The sequence below is a fragment of the Fulmarus glacialis genome, unplaced genomic scaffold (assembly GCF_000690835.1).
Source record: "Fulmarus glacialis isolate BGI_N327 unplaced genomic scaffold, ASM69083v1 scaffold14060, whole genome shotgun sequence".
Classification (NCBI taxonomy): Eukaryota; Metazoa; Chordata; class Aves; order Procellariiformes; family Procellariidae; genus Fulmarus; species Fulmarus glacialis.
Window position 1 is genome coordinate 14882 of NW_009189658.1, and position 19074 is coordinate 33955.

At 38.1% G+C, this 19074-nt stretch overlaps 1 protein-coding gene across 1 annotated transcript; it reads right to left on the reverse strand.

The window, feature by feature from the left end:
• Nucleotides 1–11126: 11126 nt before the first annotated feature.
• On the reverse strand, nt 11127–18852 carry LOC104080545 (anosmin-1-like). The gene is made up of 5 exons (XM_009582967.1): nt 18762–18852; nt 16425–16596; nt 14972–15192; nt 12094–12235; nt 11127–11395 (listed from the first exon to the last, which is right to left on the reverse strand). The coding sequence occupies exons 1-5, from the start codon at nt 18846–18848 to the stop codon at nt 11337–11339; spliced, it is 681 nt and encodes a 226-aa protein (XP_009581262.1). The 5' UTR covers nt 18849–18852; the 3' UTR covers nt 11127–11336.
• Between the last annotated feature and the right edge of the window lie 222 nt (nt 18853–19074).

A 19074-nucleotide genomic window follows, 5' to 3' on the forward strand; every position in this document is an offset into this window, starting at 1 on the left:
ACTCTTTACCTCATTAAAATATTTCTTGTTCCTGTCTAAGTCCTTTTTTTTGGTGGTTTTCTTCCCAGAGTGGCTTATAAAATTATCTTTTTTCAAGCTATGGATCTGTTCACTTAAGGAAAAGCTAAGTATTCTCCTACCATGGGAAAGTTTACTAGGATAATGATAGCAGCCTGCCAGAGACCAGAAGAAGCTTTCTTTGTTGTTTTTTACAGTGTCCTGGCTCCATGGCAGTGGCACAGCTATTGAATTTGCTGGCAGACTAACTATACCTGGAGCCTCCGAGCAGCCAAGACGTATAGCAAAGAGATGTGCAGGGAGACCAATATACACATCTGGCATTGTTTTATTTCTGGCACCAAACCTCTGGTGGGCTATACTTGCTGATCTTTAGCCTCTCCTTCACAAGTCCTTAAGAAATTCCATAAGTTTTATTTTCTTATCTGTGGCTGTGGGTTCATTTAAAGGGTGACCCTTTTTCTTGTTTCTCAGTCATCATGAACTATCTAAGGAGGAAGAGAAACATTTACTTGATTTATAAGTATTTCGATATTTCCACATTCAAGATGATTGTAACATATTCTTCACAATGCCTGGAAATGGCTTTCTTTCAACTGTAATGCAGCAAGTCATGCATTTAGACTTGTCTTTCAAATATAAAGGAAACCTATTGATTTCAGAAGTCTAAGCTGCAGAATATTTCACAGTAACTCTTTCTAAAGCCTCACTATAAGTTGCTAAAAAATGGCGCAGCACCCTGTTCTTTCATCTGAAGCTAACTGGTTCAATAAGCAAAACTGATGATGATGCAGAAATGCTCTGCGTGCATCACAGTTTCCCCATAGTTAGGACAGTTGAGGAATTAGCATAAAGCCTCTAGGTCTCTTCATTGCCTGTCTTCTCTTGTGTGTAAATGGCTTCTTATTTTTAATGTTTGACTCTCACTATTCTGTCTATAGCAGGACTTCTACAGAGAAAGAAAAACTTTTGCTTGGGACCTAATGCCTTGCCAGAAGGACTGAGCATGTGAGGCTCTGGATTTCAGATGTGATGTGATGTGTGATGAGCCTGCCGGTGGGCTCAAATCCTGCCTTTAGGAGGAACGTTATTTTCTTTAGACTGATACCCAGTGCAGCTCTTGCTTTTGGCCTCATTAGTGTAGGTGCTCTGATGGTGCCTAAAAGCAGAGCTCACTCATTTGCAGTCACTGCTGAAACAATACAAGGGGAATCCTGCTTGTGGTTTCCTCCTTGGAGACTCCCTTCCTCTACTCATCTCAAGAGCTACAGCCTCTTTGAATGCAGTGCCAGGGTTTACCCCTTCTAGCTTGTAGGGCCTTGACTTACTTAGCTTTTCTTATGATCCAACACAGTCCCTTTCCTTTCAGCAACAGTGTTTGACAGTGATGAAACTCACACAGCTATCCCTCCGACACTAGCTGATATTTGGGTGACCGTCTGAGATGAGGTAGACCACAAACCCATGGATGTGACGACCACGTGCAGGGGAAGACTTGCTTAGGACAAGTCAGTGCGAATTTTCCTGAGTGCATGGCAACCCAAGGGAAAAAAGGAGGAGAAGGGACAGCAATAAATATGTTCACCACAGTGGCGAAACAGTGAAGGCTAGTGGACCCCAGAAGTGTGCTCCCACGCAGGTCAAAATCCCACAACTCAAAATTTTGCTCAAATATCTTGGAGGAGCTGAGCTCCCTACACAGCGCCAGCAGTAGACACAAAACCCTGTCAGAGCAGCAGGCAGTGTTAGTCCCAGCTAGTACCCCAGTACCTCTTTGCACTGAGGTCCCAGAGTCTCAGCTCTGCCTCTGCAGATGTCTGGGCTAACAGCAAATCGAGGTATTTCTATGAGTCTTCTGCAAACCAAAGTTCAATGGAAGTAGATCTGTGTGGATTCCAGCATGACGGACTTTGTGTCAGTCTCCTTTGCATCTGGTCCACCCTCCCCACCCTCGCCTAGTCCCCTCAGAAAGGCAGCATAATGAAGGTATGAGGTGCTCCTCTCTCCCCTTGCTGCGGACAAAGGAGCTCAGGACCATTCTGCTTCAACAGCCGGGGCATCTCCCCCTGACCGGCATGGCTCCCTATGCCCCGTTTGCGCCTTCTTTTGTCGAGGCTCTGCTCATGCAATCAGTCACACTTCTTGTCTCCAGCTCGTATCAGTGGGCACCTCTGTGCTGAATCTTTCCTCCCTACTCACCCTACAGTTCTGCAGTGGGACGAGAGGCCTTTCCACAGCATTTTCCCTGGAGGCACTCCTTTCTTGCCACTCCCAGGCAGCCGCCCCCTCTCCCCCTGCCATCCCTACGCGTGGGGCTTTCAACATCCGCGGCGGAGCCAGCTGGGGGCCAGGCACACTCTGCCACAGCCACAGCAGCCTGACCTGCTCAGCTCGGCTCAGCTCCCCAGAGCCCTTGCTGGTCTCCTCAGAAGCTCATACCCTGCTAAGAGTAACGTGTTACCTGACCAAGGAGGACTGATAATTTTGGCACCTGTAGCTCCTCAAACCAACAACCCACGGCATTCAAAAGAGGCAAAACAAATGGGCCATTGCCATTGTCAATTTAATATTTAATAACTTGTTGAATGTTAACATGTTAATATGGTAAACTGTCATGTGAGTCCTAATTCCTTCGGTTTTGCAAGCTCAGCAATCAGTATGAATTCTCTAGAAATATGGCTGATCAACTTCCCATTTCTCAAGGTAACTAATGTGTGACAAAATAAAAATATATTGAGAAGCCGCGGGTTTCATTTTCTGCTAGCTTTGAATTCCCAGGGCCAGTGTTAAGAAGGGTTTCCTCACAAACCTACTGAGAATAAAAGAACCTATAAGCTTGTGCTTCAAAATAATATTTTTCAATTTCTTTATAATTTGACAGGCCCATCACGCAATTGAAATTGTTTATGCCATGTGGTTTTTCCCATACAATTTCCCTGATAGTTAAGATGTCACTATTTGCCTCACTGTTGTTTCACAAGTAATTAGTAAGAGACGAATCAAGGAATCCCCATCCTTGATTATCTCTAAAACATGAAAGGGCAAGGCCCTGAGCAACCTATCATCTATGAATGATAGTATGCAATAAACTATTCTAGAGATTTTGAGGTTAGCTGAGATAAGAGAACAAGTTTCCTAGATAAAGTCTGACAACAGCTACAGAAAACACTGACTACGTTATTCGACTCAGTTTCCTAATAACTGTATATATAATTTTTAAAACTATGAAGATTTTTTCAGTCAAAGGTTGAATTTCAGGGACAGAATCCCAAACTGAACTGTTCACTCAACCGAATTACACTGGTCTATGCAAATTTTCTGCTGGGTGATTCTGAAAATGACTTTAGGTAAATATGATTCTTTAAAATGAAACTTAATGAAATAAAAGGATTAATTTCTTGTTATTGATTCCACATATTTCATAAAGTTACTTACAAAAGTTACAAAATCAACTACAAAATAAATGTGGGGTCGTCTTAGTATTCTATTAAAGTATTGAGTATTCTCTATTACTGATTGGGGAAAAAACATATAAAGATAATTTAAGCTGTGTCAGCCTTGTGCTTTTTGATATTATTCAGGCACAGAAGTTTATATTGTTCCTGCTACATCTCTCTCTACACTTCTGGTATACATCCACATCTCCTGCTTTGCAGATGAATTGGGATCAGTTTTGCTCAAAGTGATGTATTTAGCTAACCTGAACATTATTGTCTTAACAGCATTTACCAAGCTGCAAATATGAGTGATATCTATCAGTTTAATATGCTTCTGTGTGCTTGCTACAATTTCCTGTGGCTAGCATGGCTGTTGTTTAAAAAGACAGTAAGGTTTCCTATTCTCCAAAACTATATTATGTACATAACAATTTAAATGAGATACAGCTGCAGATATACTTTGTATTTAAAAACTACTATTACTTTGGTGACAAGGAGCCCTTTACTGAAATCAGCTTTAAATACATGAATGTATATATATTACCTCAGTGGCTTTATTTTTTATTGGAAAGGTATCATAAACCTAAATCTTTACTGCAATGAGCTATACTAACTTACGTGAAGAGAAATATGCTTTGAGTGTGTCATGCATAAGATTAAATGACACAAGTTCTCACACTGAACATACAACAAAAGCAATGAACCGTTACAAAACAACACAAAAAAAAAATTGAAGTTCAGGCAAAAAGATGAGACAAATTAATACAATCTTCAGAAAAATGTAAAAATGCAGGGTTCATTCACTAGTGCATCATTACAGTGTTAAGCTACCGTATACCTCTGGTAACTCAGCCATTCATGAAGCACCTTTAGCCAATTAAATGGGATCCTTTGCGATAAGAGGTATTTCACTCAAAGCAAGAAAAATGCCTATGGATCTTCTTTGTCTTCAGTATGATTCAGTAAACACGAAGCAAAAAGAACAATTGTCCCTAAATGCTCTGAGAGAACCATTAGCATCCACCAGCTTATTTTCTTCTTGTATATTCCTGTTTTATGAGTTACAGTCTAATTGATTTTGGCTCGCAGGTATGTTCACTGAAAGTCTGAAATATTTATGTTTCAAGCAAGTATTGCAGCACATCTCAGAAAAGAAATTTAAAAGATTATTTCGAATGTTTGCAGATAACTACTAATACTGGAAATTGGATGTCTGCAAAGAAACAAATACACCAGATGATTAGCTTCTTTTTGTACCACCTATGCTCTTCTGTCCCCAATCTGCCTCCTCTACCTTTCACTTAGATAGAAATGACAGGGCGGAAATTACAACTTACCACTCTGCATCTACTAATAGCTATGCAGCCTGAACCATTTAAATCAGGCAACATTTTCTAAATAAAATTATAAAAATATCAAAAATATGTTGGCTGATCAGTAGTAATCAGCAAACCCAGAGTTACTTTTAAACATTAACAATTTTGAACCTATTGCACATACATATTACTGGACAACTTGTGAAAAAGACAAGCAAGCTCTATTTGGTGTACAAATATATTTGCACACAAATATGACAGGATATTTGTGTGTAGCATATTTGCCTAACTCTCCTGAAAAATGACAACCCACTATTTCCAAAGTTGATCTTCCTTTGAAAAGAAACAGACCTCCTGAATGTAGCTTATTATTAAGTAACATGAATAAATCACCATCACAGGTGAGGAACTGGGTACAGCAAGATTCATAAATTCTTTAGTTTCTGTGCCACACGGCACTCTCAGCAAATGCTTATAGCAAGGCATGTATTAAATATTAATCTATGCTCCTGCCAGCACCTTGAGTAGCTGAGCAGAAGGCTATTAAGCACAATCTGAAGGACAGAGCAATTCGCTTCCGCTGAACCACACCCCCTTCAAATCTGCAGGAGTCTTGCACATTTGCTCTATTTCAAAGCTTACGTTCTCAGCGTTCTCCCCGGTGCTTTCTTTACCCTTACAGGTGCTGCATTGCCACCAACAGCCTCACAGCCATTGTTTTGGCTCAAGGCCTTCCTCAAGGAGGCTGGCAGATATCCAGACGATGACAATGCAACACCTGTAATAAGAAAACAGAAGTATAGCGGGGTTTTTTTTGTACCGCAAAGAGCTTTCATGTATTAAATTTTTTATGAAATAGAATCTTTGAGTGCATTCTGGTTGTAGATGCACAAAAGCCAAGTGGCACAGAAGCACAAGCCACAAAACCCAAAACCAAAATGATCAATACTGTTCAATATATAGCAAATTTTCTTTATTTCATATGATTCACATCATCCAGTCATTGTCTCTTTTAGTTCAATGTTGAATAAAACAATTATTTGAAGTTATGGATGGAAAAAATGAATGGATATTTTGAATTACAGCGCATAGAACACTTCAACTATTTATTATGACAACTTACCTATCCACGGTGATACATCATTCTTGTCTGGGTTTACTGAACCATAATGGCAAATATCATTGAAATAGTCCAGCTTGCAGAGAAATTTAACTACGTGTGTTTTTCTAAACATTATCCGGTTACGTAAAAGGAAAACCAAAATCAAAAATTTTAGCAGTTATTCTAACGAGAAAGCAATATCAGGAAATTTTGGAGTTTATGTTCAACTTAACAAAGTCTAAATGTTTATTAGGTAAGTCAAGAGTAAGTCAAAGGCTCATCCCCAAACTAAAGATATCGCATCTGAGAATGATAGCACATCTATGACAATTTGAAACAGTTAAATGTTTGTATTAAGACAGATATTTCTATTTACTAAAAATATAAAATTTAAATCATGGGATACGGCACTTTAAAATAGAGAATCTTCCAAATCTGGTGTATACATAGATTTCACCATGATTTTCAATCATTAAAATCTTGACTTGCAAGATCAGGCCACTGACACAGATCCAGCAACATTTTAATTATTTTAAGTTAGTACTACAAAGGGTGAACAAATCTTCACTGTGAACTATTCCATTAAAACAGAGAAAGGGATGGCAAGTTCTTGCATCTAATTTTTTACTTCAAGGATTGCTTTTCAAGATAAAAGACTCAAATAATATCTAAATTTATTTTCAGATTATTTTGACTGCTTTCTAAAGAAAACAAAATGCTGTAGTAAAAGGAGGATAAAATGCTATGGCTATACACAATGAAATGTAAAGTAGCAAAGGTACTTGGCGTGACACTGATTTTTCTTAGATGACTCTATGCTTTCAACTTAAGAACAACAAAACTATAAATTCTGTATGGAGTAGATAATGTAGCAAGATTTCGATGTAGGATAGTTTATTACCTGAACAGTATGTACAAATTCTAAACATGAAAATAATGAGTAAAAGAAATCAGACTCTATTTACATTTACATTTTTTTACAAATTATTTTTTACAAGAAGTGTATTTTTTTTCTCTAAATAACAGGACAGACACGTAAGACCAACCTTTTTGTATTACATACATAAATAAATATTGACTTTAAATGAGTGTTATAGGAACATAATTTCTACAGCCAATTTGGGTAACAGAGAAGCAGTTCTGTTACCTCTACTACAATATAATTAAGTAAAAAGGAAAAATTTTACATATAGAGCTCTGTTGATTACTTTGTAAATTGTACCTTACTAATATATTCAGTAGAGGTAATACAGTCGTTACATTTCATGCCCACAACTGAACAATGAGTTTTGGCATGCAAAACCATATATAATCATCAACATCTGCAGGTATTCATTTACATTTTTTAAATAAAGGGTTTTCTTAATTATTTAAAACTACATGCAACAGCTTATTAGCATCATATTCCTGGTTACAATGCACAAGTTTGCATAACATTATTTTTAGTAATTGATGTTCACAGGTACTGATCAAAAGGGTAGGAATATACTTGGCACATAGTGTAAGAAGATGAATTAATAAATAAGTCAATATCACAACTACATTTACATATACACAAGACAAAAATAAAATTTTTTATGGTGTTGTACACAGAATTTAGAACTGTCTGGGTACCACACTTTGTTCTTTAAGGCCCTGATTTAAGACAGCATTCAAGCAAATTTTGATATCCATGCTTTACTTGAGACATCACTAAAGTTCATTCTTAACTGCAAAGGTTTACTTCCATCCCACTGACTTATTTTGTGCATATGGAAGCTTCCTCTTCTGCATACCTTCCTCAATCAGGGCCTGCTTATCTGAAACTCTCCCTGACTCCAGTTGGGAAAATGGACATGAAAGTATTCTGGAATAAATTGACTCAGTATTTAGGTTTCTATACATTTCTGCTAATGCCAATGCTAAAATTCCCATTCACATTAGCAATAAGTATTTCTTTGATTTTGTGTGTGATCATGCCAGGCATTAATGTCAATGTTAGGATTGCCACACCATGTCCTCAGCTCCTTCTGAAGCCACTAAGTTGAGGTTGTTCAGCATTTCAGAAGTCAGACCTGTTATTTATTGCCTATGTACTATATTCTTAATGAATATCCAAGATGATACACATAGTAGTACATCACAAGCTCTGTCTTATTTGAATTTCTCCTGCTCTGTAAACAACTCAAAAATGGTCAAAAAAGATATAACAAGAACAAACCGTTCTCTTCTTAAACAAAAATCACCAATGAACAAAGAAAAATCCACTTCACAAAGTAGTTAGCAAAAATGGTATAATCTTATAATTATCCTTTAAGAAATAAAGATCAACAAAATGCATCCTGAAGTCAACTGACAAATCCATCAGAATCGTACATAGCAAATAATACGTTAGTGTAAAGGTGTAGAATATCTAAAAACATCCCAATATCTATATTAACTCTGTATTACACAACATCATTAGAGAAAATAAATCTTTAACTAGTGAATCAAGTAGTGAATTACAACTCTATTGCCAAATTAAATGCTTAATGTGACTTAGGCTTGTAAATTAGGACAATACCCTGTACAATTCAGCAAACAAGGCTTTATGAATTAGGCACTAACAACTTCAAATCTGTACTTCGAAATTCAAAGAATAATCAGGAAATCACTCATAGTTGGGAATTTAACATCCATGCATGAACTTTGTTGACCTTGTATTTTTCATTTTTGATTTGGAGGGTGACTTGAAAGGTGAGTTGATAAGCTGTAGAAGGAAAAAAATAATCTACATCTTAGTGGACTCTATATAAATACACTTGTTCAATACAGTTCTACTTTATCAACTTTTTTTTTTGATTTCCAGAATCTACTTTAAAAGGGAAAACCCCTCCATGTTCTTCAAAAGTACATTGTTACTTTTAAAAGTTGAAAGCTTCAAAGAGACTGGCATCAGCAAACAGTAACCATTTTGATTCATTTCAGAAGAATGAGGCTTCCCCTCAGGAACCAAGACTAAATGATCACTCAGGGCTGTATGATCACTTCCAGTTTATCTCCAAGCCAGATTTGGCATCATTGTAATAAAGACTGACATCCATGTTCTATGCTTTACCATGTCACTATGAACGAAACATAATTTCATTAACATTAATCAAGTCACTACAGATTTGCTCCAGCATAACTAGAATAGACTGTGATTGAAAGGTTTGGACAGAAGTTTTCAGAGAAGCCTGACGTAGTTACTTTCCCTGATCCCACCGAGTCCTGCTCTCAGCAAACATCACAGAGATCACTTCTAACCTTACCCATGCCCTGTGCAATCTAACTGTCAAAGCAGTGCTGCACATCGGTCTGATTCAAATTGTGTTTTCTTTGTACACGACATACACATGAAACATTTCCATCCCGACAAAAGTCTCTGAGACTCTGGCCTTCTGCCAAAATTGAAAATAAACCTTTATACTACAGATTTTATGAAGAAGAGTTCATCTGTTTATTTGCTAATGTATTTTGGAAAAGCGGAGATGACAGAATGATAGAGGAAGGAATTAAAAGCACCATAGCCTTTAATATTTTTAAAACTACTGTTAAAGGCCCAAACCATGTAGCGATAGAAATTTTCTGGAAAAGTTCTTGGTCACTGAGTGCGTATCAAAAAAGACAACAAGCAAAGTAGAAAGAGAATGGCAAAAAAGAGTCCTTTAAAACCAAAGGTAGAAAAGTAGGAAAACTGGAACGAGCAAGTGATCAGAAATTAATTGTTTCCTTCACCCCCTGTGGTATCAACCCATATGAAGCAAAAAGTTATAAACTTCAGTATAGACAAACTGTATTTGAATATTTTGTGAATGCTCTACTACAATAAACATAACTCTGATCCTCAGTTTCAGGTATGTATTTCTTCTCTCCATTTTTGCTTTCCACAGAACAGTTTGTCATCAAGAGAAGGAAAACATATCTACCACTAATGTCTGAGCTCCTCTCACTGAATATCTCAGGCAAATAGGAAGTACAGGTGAGTCTGTAGCATCTGCTGGTAGAAAAAGTGGCCACCTTATCAAGTTTGACTACTAAGCATTTGAGCTCCGTTAGCCTCATCATATGATAATGGATCAGGGAGCAATGGAACCTGTGCCAAAGAATGCAGGAGCACTTTCAACATCTTGAACATGAAAAGCTGATTATGAGTATTTGTATGGACATTTATTGGCAGATACTTTCCACTCTCTCAATAAAAAATCCAAGCAGTTTCTGTTTACTATTGAAGGACGTCTCTTTGTGTGGCAAATTATTCTAGACAGTTTATATTGCACAATAAGGCAATATGAATTCCCTTATGGTTAAAAAGGGCACCCTTCTGTCTAAATTTGAAAAATGCATTCAAATAAACTATAAGCCAATGTTTTCCAGATGCCAGAATATTGTCACATAATTCTTTCTGTAAGCAGAATAGCATGGAGCCAATACATCCATCCTTCTGTTCAAAAGATCCACGGGGAAAAGAGATACATGCATCAAAAGCCAAAGCCAAAAAGTAGCTCTACGCCTACTTGAATAATAAACATGCCTCAAAATTTCAATTTCTAAAATGCTCATGTTAACTATTCAGATTTTTAACTAGAAAATCAGTGTTTATTTTCAAGATATTATTATACCTTGAAATATTATATACCAAAAAATTGTAAGTGGGATTTTAAAAGTCATTCTTCCAGGCCCTATCAATTAATTGTATTAATTGGCATAGATTTTCAACAATTCTATTAATTGTCGTTTGTTTCTTTACAATGGCACATCTACCCTGTATATTTTTTAGCTATTAACTATGTTAATAGAAGATATACATGCTAAAACATTACCATTTCAGAGCAGATGATTGATAAAAATGTATCATCATTCTCCTCGGTGGTGATACTGCAATTATTAAATACTGACTATTTTAGGGTTTCTGCTACTGGTATTTATTTTATTTATGTCCTTATTTCAGACATATGGAGATCTTCTTTAATAGCAAAATACCTAGGGCTTAAACTGGTGACAGGCAGAACTTTAAGTAAAACAGATCATTTAAACAGGCTGATGCGAATATGGCCTCCAGTGTTCAAAAGTATGTATACATCACAGGACAACCTTGCAAACATTGACATTGAAGTCACTAAGAGAAAAAGCTGTATACACTCCACCGTTTCAATCTACTTTAAACACAGAAATACAAAAACATTATAATGAACACACTTTTGATTTTCTCACAGGTGTTGAGTTGGATGCAATCTTCAGTTTGTTGAATAGTGGTGGTACTGAAATGATACTTGCTGGATGTTTCATCCTGGCCTTGGTGCAAATACAATCTGTCATGGCTAAGCTACAAAGTAGATACAGATCGTACAGGATGGCAACTTCCACTTGAAAACTGGGTTCATTGCTCCTGCAGATGTGCCTTTTCCTAGCCTCCGCTTGGGAGCTCAGTTTTTCTCAGTTATTTGTATAATCATCTGAAACAGTCTAATATTTCTCTGGGGGTGGCTTGTAATGATGTGGATGATGTCGCTTCAGATGAGGTCCTAAACAAAAGAATAGGAAAATATGCACATATCAATCCCTGCATATGTAACACCATCGTTTATCCGTACTAAAAAGTCTTCGTGAGGCCTTCAGCTTGCAATCCTTCAACTTGTAAGTGAACTGCCTGTGCCGACAACTATGTGCGTGTTCAGTCCAAACAACTTTAGTGACTGTGAAAGGACAAAAGGATTCAAGCAGATGAATCTTGGACAATTGATTCTATTTTTTGTTGAGCTTCACATCATTGAGCTGTACTTTTCAGAAACTTATAAAATGCTGGAAATGGCCATTAAGAAGTCTGCACTGCTTTAGAAATATGATCTGAGGCTGTAGCCGTGCTGGACTGAATGCACCCAGAAAAATCTAATCTTGAAAGCTAAGCAATCCCAGGCCTAGGTGGTACTTGGAGGACAGACCATCTTTGAATCCCAAGTGCTATAGGCATAAGCCAAAGAGCTGTGGTAGAATGAATGGCAAATGTCTGACCACAGAAACTGAGTGAGAGAAAGACTGCATTTGCTTCCATCATCGCTGACGGACAGTTATGGGGAGAAAAAACCCAATATTTTCATGCGTCTTAAATTCATGGAATGCTACTGGAACCAATAAAGACTCTAAGGCTTGAGCTAGCTGTTTACATGTGGAGGACTGAAGTTCTGTAACACGTAACCACATGTCAAAAGAGGGTACTACTTACTGTGGGGTGAAAATGGAGGAAGGTCGGGTGTTCGGAACGTTTTTATTGTAGCTGGTCCTTCCCCACCAGTTGTCAGCACTTGAACTTCCAAGCGGTACAGCATCGATGGCCTCAGATTGGGCACGGTAAGTACATAATGATCCTAAAAATAAATAAATCGCGTTAATTCTCAGAGGAACTAAAAATAAAACATAGTTGATCTACTCACACAAAGCAGTGGTTTGAACAGGTTCTGTCACTCTCAGCATCCACAAATTATTTTCTTAGGACTCTGTGAAAAGGATTTAATGTATGCATCATTTTGTTGAGAGGGTTTGTTTTGAATTTTTTGCTTGCCATTGCCTTTGAACATACTTTTTTACCATAATGTTATGGTTTTGTGTGTAAGAGGTCCAAGTTGTTCCTTAGTGTTCTTTAAAATGGATGATGTGCTTACCAGTAGAAAAAAAAGAGAATTTTAACTTCCTAATCATTCTTTTTAATAAACATGTTCATTATATAAACTTGCTTTTATTTTGGATCTCTCTGTGAATTCCACTAATTGGTAAATTAATTCATGGCAATTTGCAGGTCTGCCCCCCTGCTGCAGCTAGTGAAAATAAGTGTGGATACACAGATTTCAGCATATTTGTCCCAATTACACCATGAGAATCTGCCCTTCTGTTCTTAATCCCATTTTTGGCATGATGGCCTCAATTTTCACTGCTCCATACCTTGCGTGGTCACTTACACCTGTGCAAAATAATTTCAGAGTGAGTTTATAAATGCTCCCAAATGGGAATGCATCTGACTAAAGACGGAAGGGCATTAAGGAATCAAAAGTCCTGATTCACCTTATTCCAAGCTGAAAAAGACCAGTCCCGGGAAGGGGATAGCAGGGCAGTGACGCCAGACAGTGCGGGCACGGCATGCTCCTGCGAACAGCCAGGCTGGGCCGGCCAGGAATTTGCAGGGCAATTTCCTCTGGCTGGCACTGCACCCAGTGCCATGTGGGGGCACCTAAGCGGACTGTGGGAATAACTCATAATTTGCTGTTACTGCCAGAGCAGACATAAAGGGGAAAGGAGAGAGAGAAAAGGTGGGGGGAAATGTGTGGGTTTACTGCCAAATTAGCATGTGTTCTGAGATGGGGCTGCTCTTAATAGACCTTGCTGAAGCTGTTCCACCTTGTATAACATACTGAATGGGTAGGAGAGAGAGAGGAGTGCATACATCGCACTCATACACTCTCTCTGCCCATTCAGGCGCTCCTCTGGCAGCTGGGAACTGTGGGTTTCAGCCCCTGTTGTGTAAACAGTAGATTTTTATCAGTCAGAGGCTACCAACGAGAATGAACGAATGATCCTCACTGTAAAATACCCTACATTCTGGTGGCTTCTGAGAGGTAGAGACACTGTTTCAGCTCAAACCAGAGTTTTCTTAACCAGTTGCCATAAATAGACAGAGAGATACATATAGTGATAGATAATTAAATAAAAGGAATCTCCAGGCTCTACAGTACTGAAAACAAAGGAAAACAAAAATAAAAAATTAAAGCATAACACAATGCAAAGGACTGTTTTAAATACAACTTTATATATATTTCAGACCTAACTGGACCAAAAGCTTAAAAAAAGAAATATAAATTCTGAATAAAACATACGCCTGCTCCTAAAAAAAAAAAGATGAACACTGATGTGAAAAGTAACATCTCATGGTCTGTAACTTTGCTTATCATTATGATCAAGTGGTTGTTTGCAGCCAAAGGCCTGTGACTGAGTAACCACTTCAGGTAATCTTGCAATGTGGCTTGCTGAAGAGACCAAGGCTGTATCTGCACCATCCTTCCGCTCTGGACTGTGGGTCGAGCTTTGAGTGAATTGGTGCAGATCACACTGGGTCTGTACTAAGCTGTAACAAAACAGCTCTGCACACTGCATGGTAGCTTGCCCCATAGTTTTAGAGCATCGCGGTCAAGTTTTTTGCTCTCCCCCAGAACAACAGGCTTTGAAACACAGGTGCCCTAGCCTTAAGACAGTCTGCTAGGAATTAAGACAGAATGGTGAGAACCTGGCCTTGGATTTGTGTTGAATGTAAGATGTGTCCAACAAAACATTTGACACGTTCTTTGATTAAACGAATGTTGTGAAAAGATTTTCAGCTAGCTCTGCTCTAGACATAATCACCTTGATCCACTTCCCTGAAGTGAATGGAAAGACTCCCAACATTGTTAGCTGACTTTGGATCAAGGCCAGCTACTTAAGCCCTTTTGTTGACTTTGGTGATCTGACAACAGAGTCTGAATGAAGTGCTCTTCACCTGCCTCAGCCAGAGGAGGAACTGAAATAGCAAAGGCCGTCTTAAAGCAAATAGGGGGAAGAATTCAAATTGTTAATTCTCACACTTTCAATAAACAGTGAAATCTAGTTCTCCTTTAAATTGTCAGACAATGGTGCATATTGGCAGAGGGGGAACTGATTTTTATTTTTCTTAGAGCAATGAGTGACTCAAAGGAAAAGAAAAATCTCTTAAATCCATCAACTTGGACACCAAATAATTAGTAAAACTATAGTAACCGCCAAGTTGAACAGTCTGATCATCAAAAGAAAATAAAAACTATCTATTGCCACACAGATGATCTTTTCCTCCCTTCAGGCATCTCTCAGACAATGGTTGCTAATTTGACAATTGTGAACATTAAAATGTTTGATGTGTCATCAAGAAAAATAGCTGTGCTTTGTTTCTCCAGCAAGGAGGAAAAATTAAGCACTTCCTGCTCCAACTTGCCTGCAGAGCCAGAGAACGCTATGTGTGACATCTGCATCACCACTAAACATTAAAAATAGGCCACATACGCACACACTTATGAAGCCGCGAGCAAAGGAAAGTAACAACTTACTGCTGGCAGTATCTGCGATTGGGAAATGATGCTGTTGGGTAAGCTGTTCTGCCGGCTTTCTGTGGTTACTTCTGCCCAAGTGACTTGAAACCCTGTCATGGGCTGGTGAAGGTCTGCCTTAGATATCTTCCAGGAAAAATGACCAGTGATGTTACCTTCCTGGACAATGAAAGACGCAGATAGATTCTCGGGTTTGGCCAACACTTTGGGTAGAACTGGCACTATAAATTTGGAAAGCAAAAAGATAAGCTAAACTTTGAGAGATAACGTTCAATAATGTTCATTTCGTTCCACAAATCAAGGTCAGACAGAGCTCTCTTTCTGGTGTTACCCAGGATCCTGCCAGCTTTCTGCCATCACATTTTCAGTGTTAACCAAAGCCTATCTTTGATATATTCCATTGGCATTTTGTGCCAAATTTAAACTCCAGATCAAATCCTGTCAGCTGCAGGCGACAGAAAGGAAAGCCTGAAAAGGCCTAAGTGCCTTATTCACAGGCAACCATCCTGCTGCTCCTCTGTATTTCAGAATACCTGAGCTCCGGTTTTCAATTTTGGGACCACAAGAAAACCCACAGGATAGCACAGAACTCCATGATGCAGGCAAAAAGTAAAATTCATGCTTTAAAACAGTCGTACAAGTTAATAGGGGCACTCTGATTAGGGGAGACATATGTCTGAGTCGCAGTTGCCCAGGAATAAGGTGGTAATACTGGAAACTGTCAGGAGGGGCGGTCAGGAAATAGCAGTAACCGCCAGCAGGACTCTGAGGTGACCCACGAAGCACGGAAGTACCCCTGAGGGGACTCAAAGTGAGAGGGCCACCCTCTAGCTGAAGAGGGCGGTTTCCAGACTTGGCTGTGCAAAGCCATGGCTGACCTGACCTAGTGCTGACAACAGCCCTGCTTCAAGCGGGGAGCTGGACAAGCTGACCCCAGAGGTCCTTACCAACCGACATCTCCATGATTCTGCAATTTTCCATAACCCTCTAGCTATACCTACCATCGTGGCAGCACTGTAAAAGGTATAAGAGTGCCTTTATTTGTTATTTGAGAGCAGAATTAACCTAAACAAAATCAAATTGAAAAAGTAGCTGGCATCAGTAGCAAAACATTCAGAAGATAGGCCATGCCAGCATAATTATGTTTACAGTTATCATCTGTCATTATAATGAAAAAAACTGGGAAACTGTTCCTCCTTACAAAAATAAAAACTGTGTAATAAAAAATGTCATCATACGTTTATAAACAGTCCACTAAAATTATCACCTAATTGACAAAACAGTAATGTGGTAGCCAAAATCTATACTACTCTGTATTTTAGTTGATTTTTCACATAAGCATTAGTCATATGTTTATTTGTTCTGAATCTTTCATTTCCCATTTTAGAATTGCTTTTAAAGACTTTTTTTGGTGATTATAAATGCATTTGAAACTATTTGGCTACTGCCTTACCTCGTTCAGAAGGACAATTAATGGGCTTGGGGTTTTTTTCTTTAAATGCAGAGCAAGGTGGGGTAACAAAGAAAATGCTCTCAGCCTTAAAACGACCTTTAGATTTTGCAGGCAAAACAGTTACTTTATATTTGCATGAAAATGACAGGTCCTTCAGAATCATGTAGTTTTCCTAGAAGAAAAACAAAAAGATCACATGCTGCAAATAGACTTCTAGAAAAAAAAAGGTTGGTAGAAGATGAAAAGTTTTCTGCAATAAAATATTTTCCTGATATGCTTAACACATGCCAACATGGCTTTTACTCAGAGAACAAAGCAAACATTGCCTATGTTTGACTATTTTCAGTAGCAAAATATATTAGCATGGTATTTGGATATGTCCTTCAATTCTACAGAGTTCATTCACCATGCTGCATCAAAGCAACTGGCTTCTAACATTCCGAACAGTCTCTCTGAGATGATGGCAATGGGAGTAGCAATGTGAGGATGTAAATGCTAATTGAATAAATAAACGTAAGAAAGCTGAGTTAAGCTGCTGTAAATGACAGGCTTCATCTACGTTTAACTTCTTAAAAGCGCATTTAAAGTCCAGCACAGCATTATGGATCCATTTTTTTCTGCTTTAGTACATTAACTACTTCTACCATCTTATCAGGAAGAAAGGCTCCGCAGCTGAACTGCAAGGCACAATTCTCTGTTTAAAGACAATGACTGGGAAGAAGACTTTACACAAAGTGTAAGTGTCCTGCTAAATTCTTACTGTTGTCTAAAGTACTTTCAAAAATCACAGCTTGAAAGCTTTAGCACAAATCATATCTGAGAAAAAGATGTTCAGTTGTTTTTTTTTTTCTGGGAAAATGACCAATAATACCTTACTGGTCAAAAGTCTTTAGATCTTTGCTTCCCTTCAGAATCAGTAATTTCCAGGGTTCTTCTGCATAACTCCCTCTTCTTCCTAATCCCAAACTGGATTAGTCTAACCTTCACTTGGAAGCTCATTTTCGACACGACATAGAGATTGGGCTGAGAATCAACTTGACTCCCCGCCTTCCACCTGCCGGAAGAGTGCTCTAATAGGCTTGATTCCAGCTTAAAATTGTGACAGGATTATTTTTATTTATTGTGACAGGGACTAAATGCTCAGCACTGGAAACGTAAGGCTTTTATCTACCTTGACCTATAATACCCAGTACCAAACCTTTTGTAGCATCAACCTTCTTCTGTTTGCTTGCAATTATTTCCTTCCTCAAAAGAAACACGGAGTTTCCCAAAGTAGATTGGACCAATTACCATAAGATGATTGAGAGGAAATAAATGAACTCATCCCACAATGCATTTGGGCAGATGTACAAAGAGTCTTTCCTGACCTCTAGTGGAAATAAACTTCTTAAATGTTAACTTTGTCCTATCTTCAATGTGCATAACTTGAAATATTGGGACTGATCATAACATTATGTCACAATCATTTTTTTAATCCACCTCTAATATTTGCTTTGCTGACCCCATGAAGCAGTAAATCTTACAAGTTAACAGCCTTCTGTATGAGAAATGATGTCTTTTGATTTACTCTACTTTTACATGTCATTAACTTCACTGAATTGATCCAGTAGTATAGATCAGGGCAAGAAGGAAAGGTGAATTGTGATTTCTTCCATTCTCCATAACCCACTAAATCGTGATGCACCAATCGCGTTATTGTTCAAATAATATGTTACAGAGATGGATGACACTAGATTGCCAACAAATTGAGTACAAAGAACTGCCACTGCAGTATATATGTGGGCTGACATGTACTTACATGGAGCTTTTCTCCTTATCTGATATCTGTCTGACTTCCAGATTTAATGTCTAGTATTTCTCACCTACAGTCCTTTTTTCTTATTCTATTATTTTCCTCAGGGCTGTGAAACCCACCTGCATGTCTAAAAGAAAACCTCGTTTATTAAGTACTATTATTACTGTTCAGTATTTGCACTGTGCTAGAGTCCTATAGTACTAATGATAGACAAAGCTCCATGTTCTATATGCTGTAAAATATACAAGTACTTAGCTAAGAATTTTGTTTGCCTGCTCTTGTTGTCTGAATAACACCGACAAAAAAAAAAGATTTTAGCCTAGTGTGGATTTAAAAAAAAAAAAACCAAACCAAAAAAACCAACCCAAAACAGTCCAGATGCATCATTTTTATCTTTTGCTGAAGAGGAACATAAAAAAGAAATAATCTTACTCATCTATGAAACATGGTATAAAGCATACTGTGTTATTTTACAGAACAATCCTTTCCCTTGCTGCTTAGAAGCTATTCAGAGTCAAGCAGAAGGCTAAATGGAGACTTACATAAGTCAGCTCAGTTACTTTCCCACGTCCTTTGGTGTCATTGTGTGCACAGGACTCCAGTAACCAGTGGACTTGGAATTGATTCATGCTGATATCTAAATGATATAAAAGGAGAGGAAAAGACATATATTATAATTATGTTTTCACCATTGCAAATTTTCTGGCTTCTCCGAGTAAAAATAGAAGGAGTTTTAAGTATTGTAGAGCTGGTAGTTCCTCACTTGTTCCTAAGCATCCTTCAACAGAATGGAGAAAATACTATACACTTATGTAATTTAAACCTTGTATCAGCTAAGGGAGATAACTTTAAAAA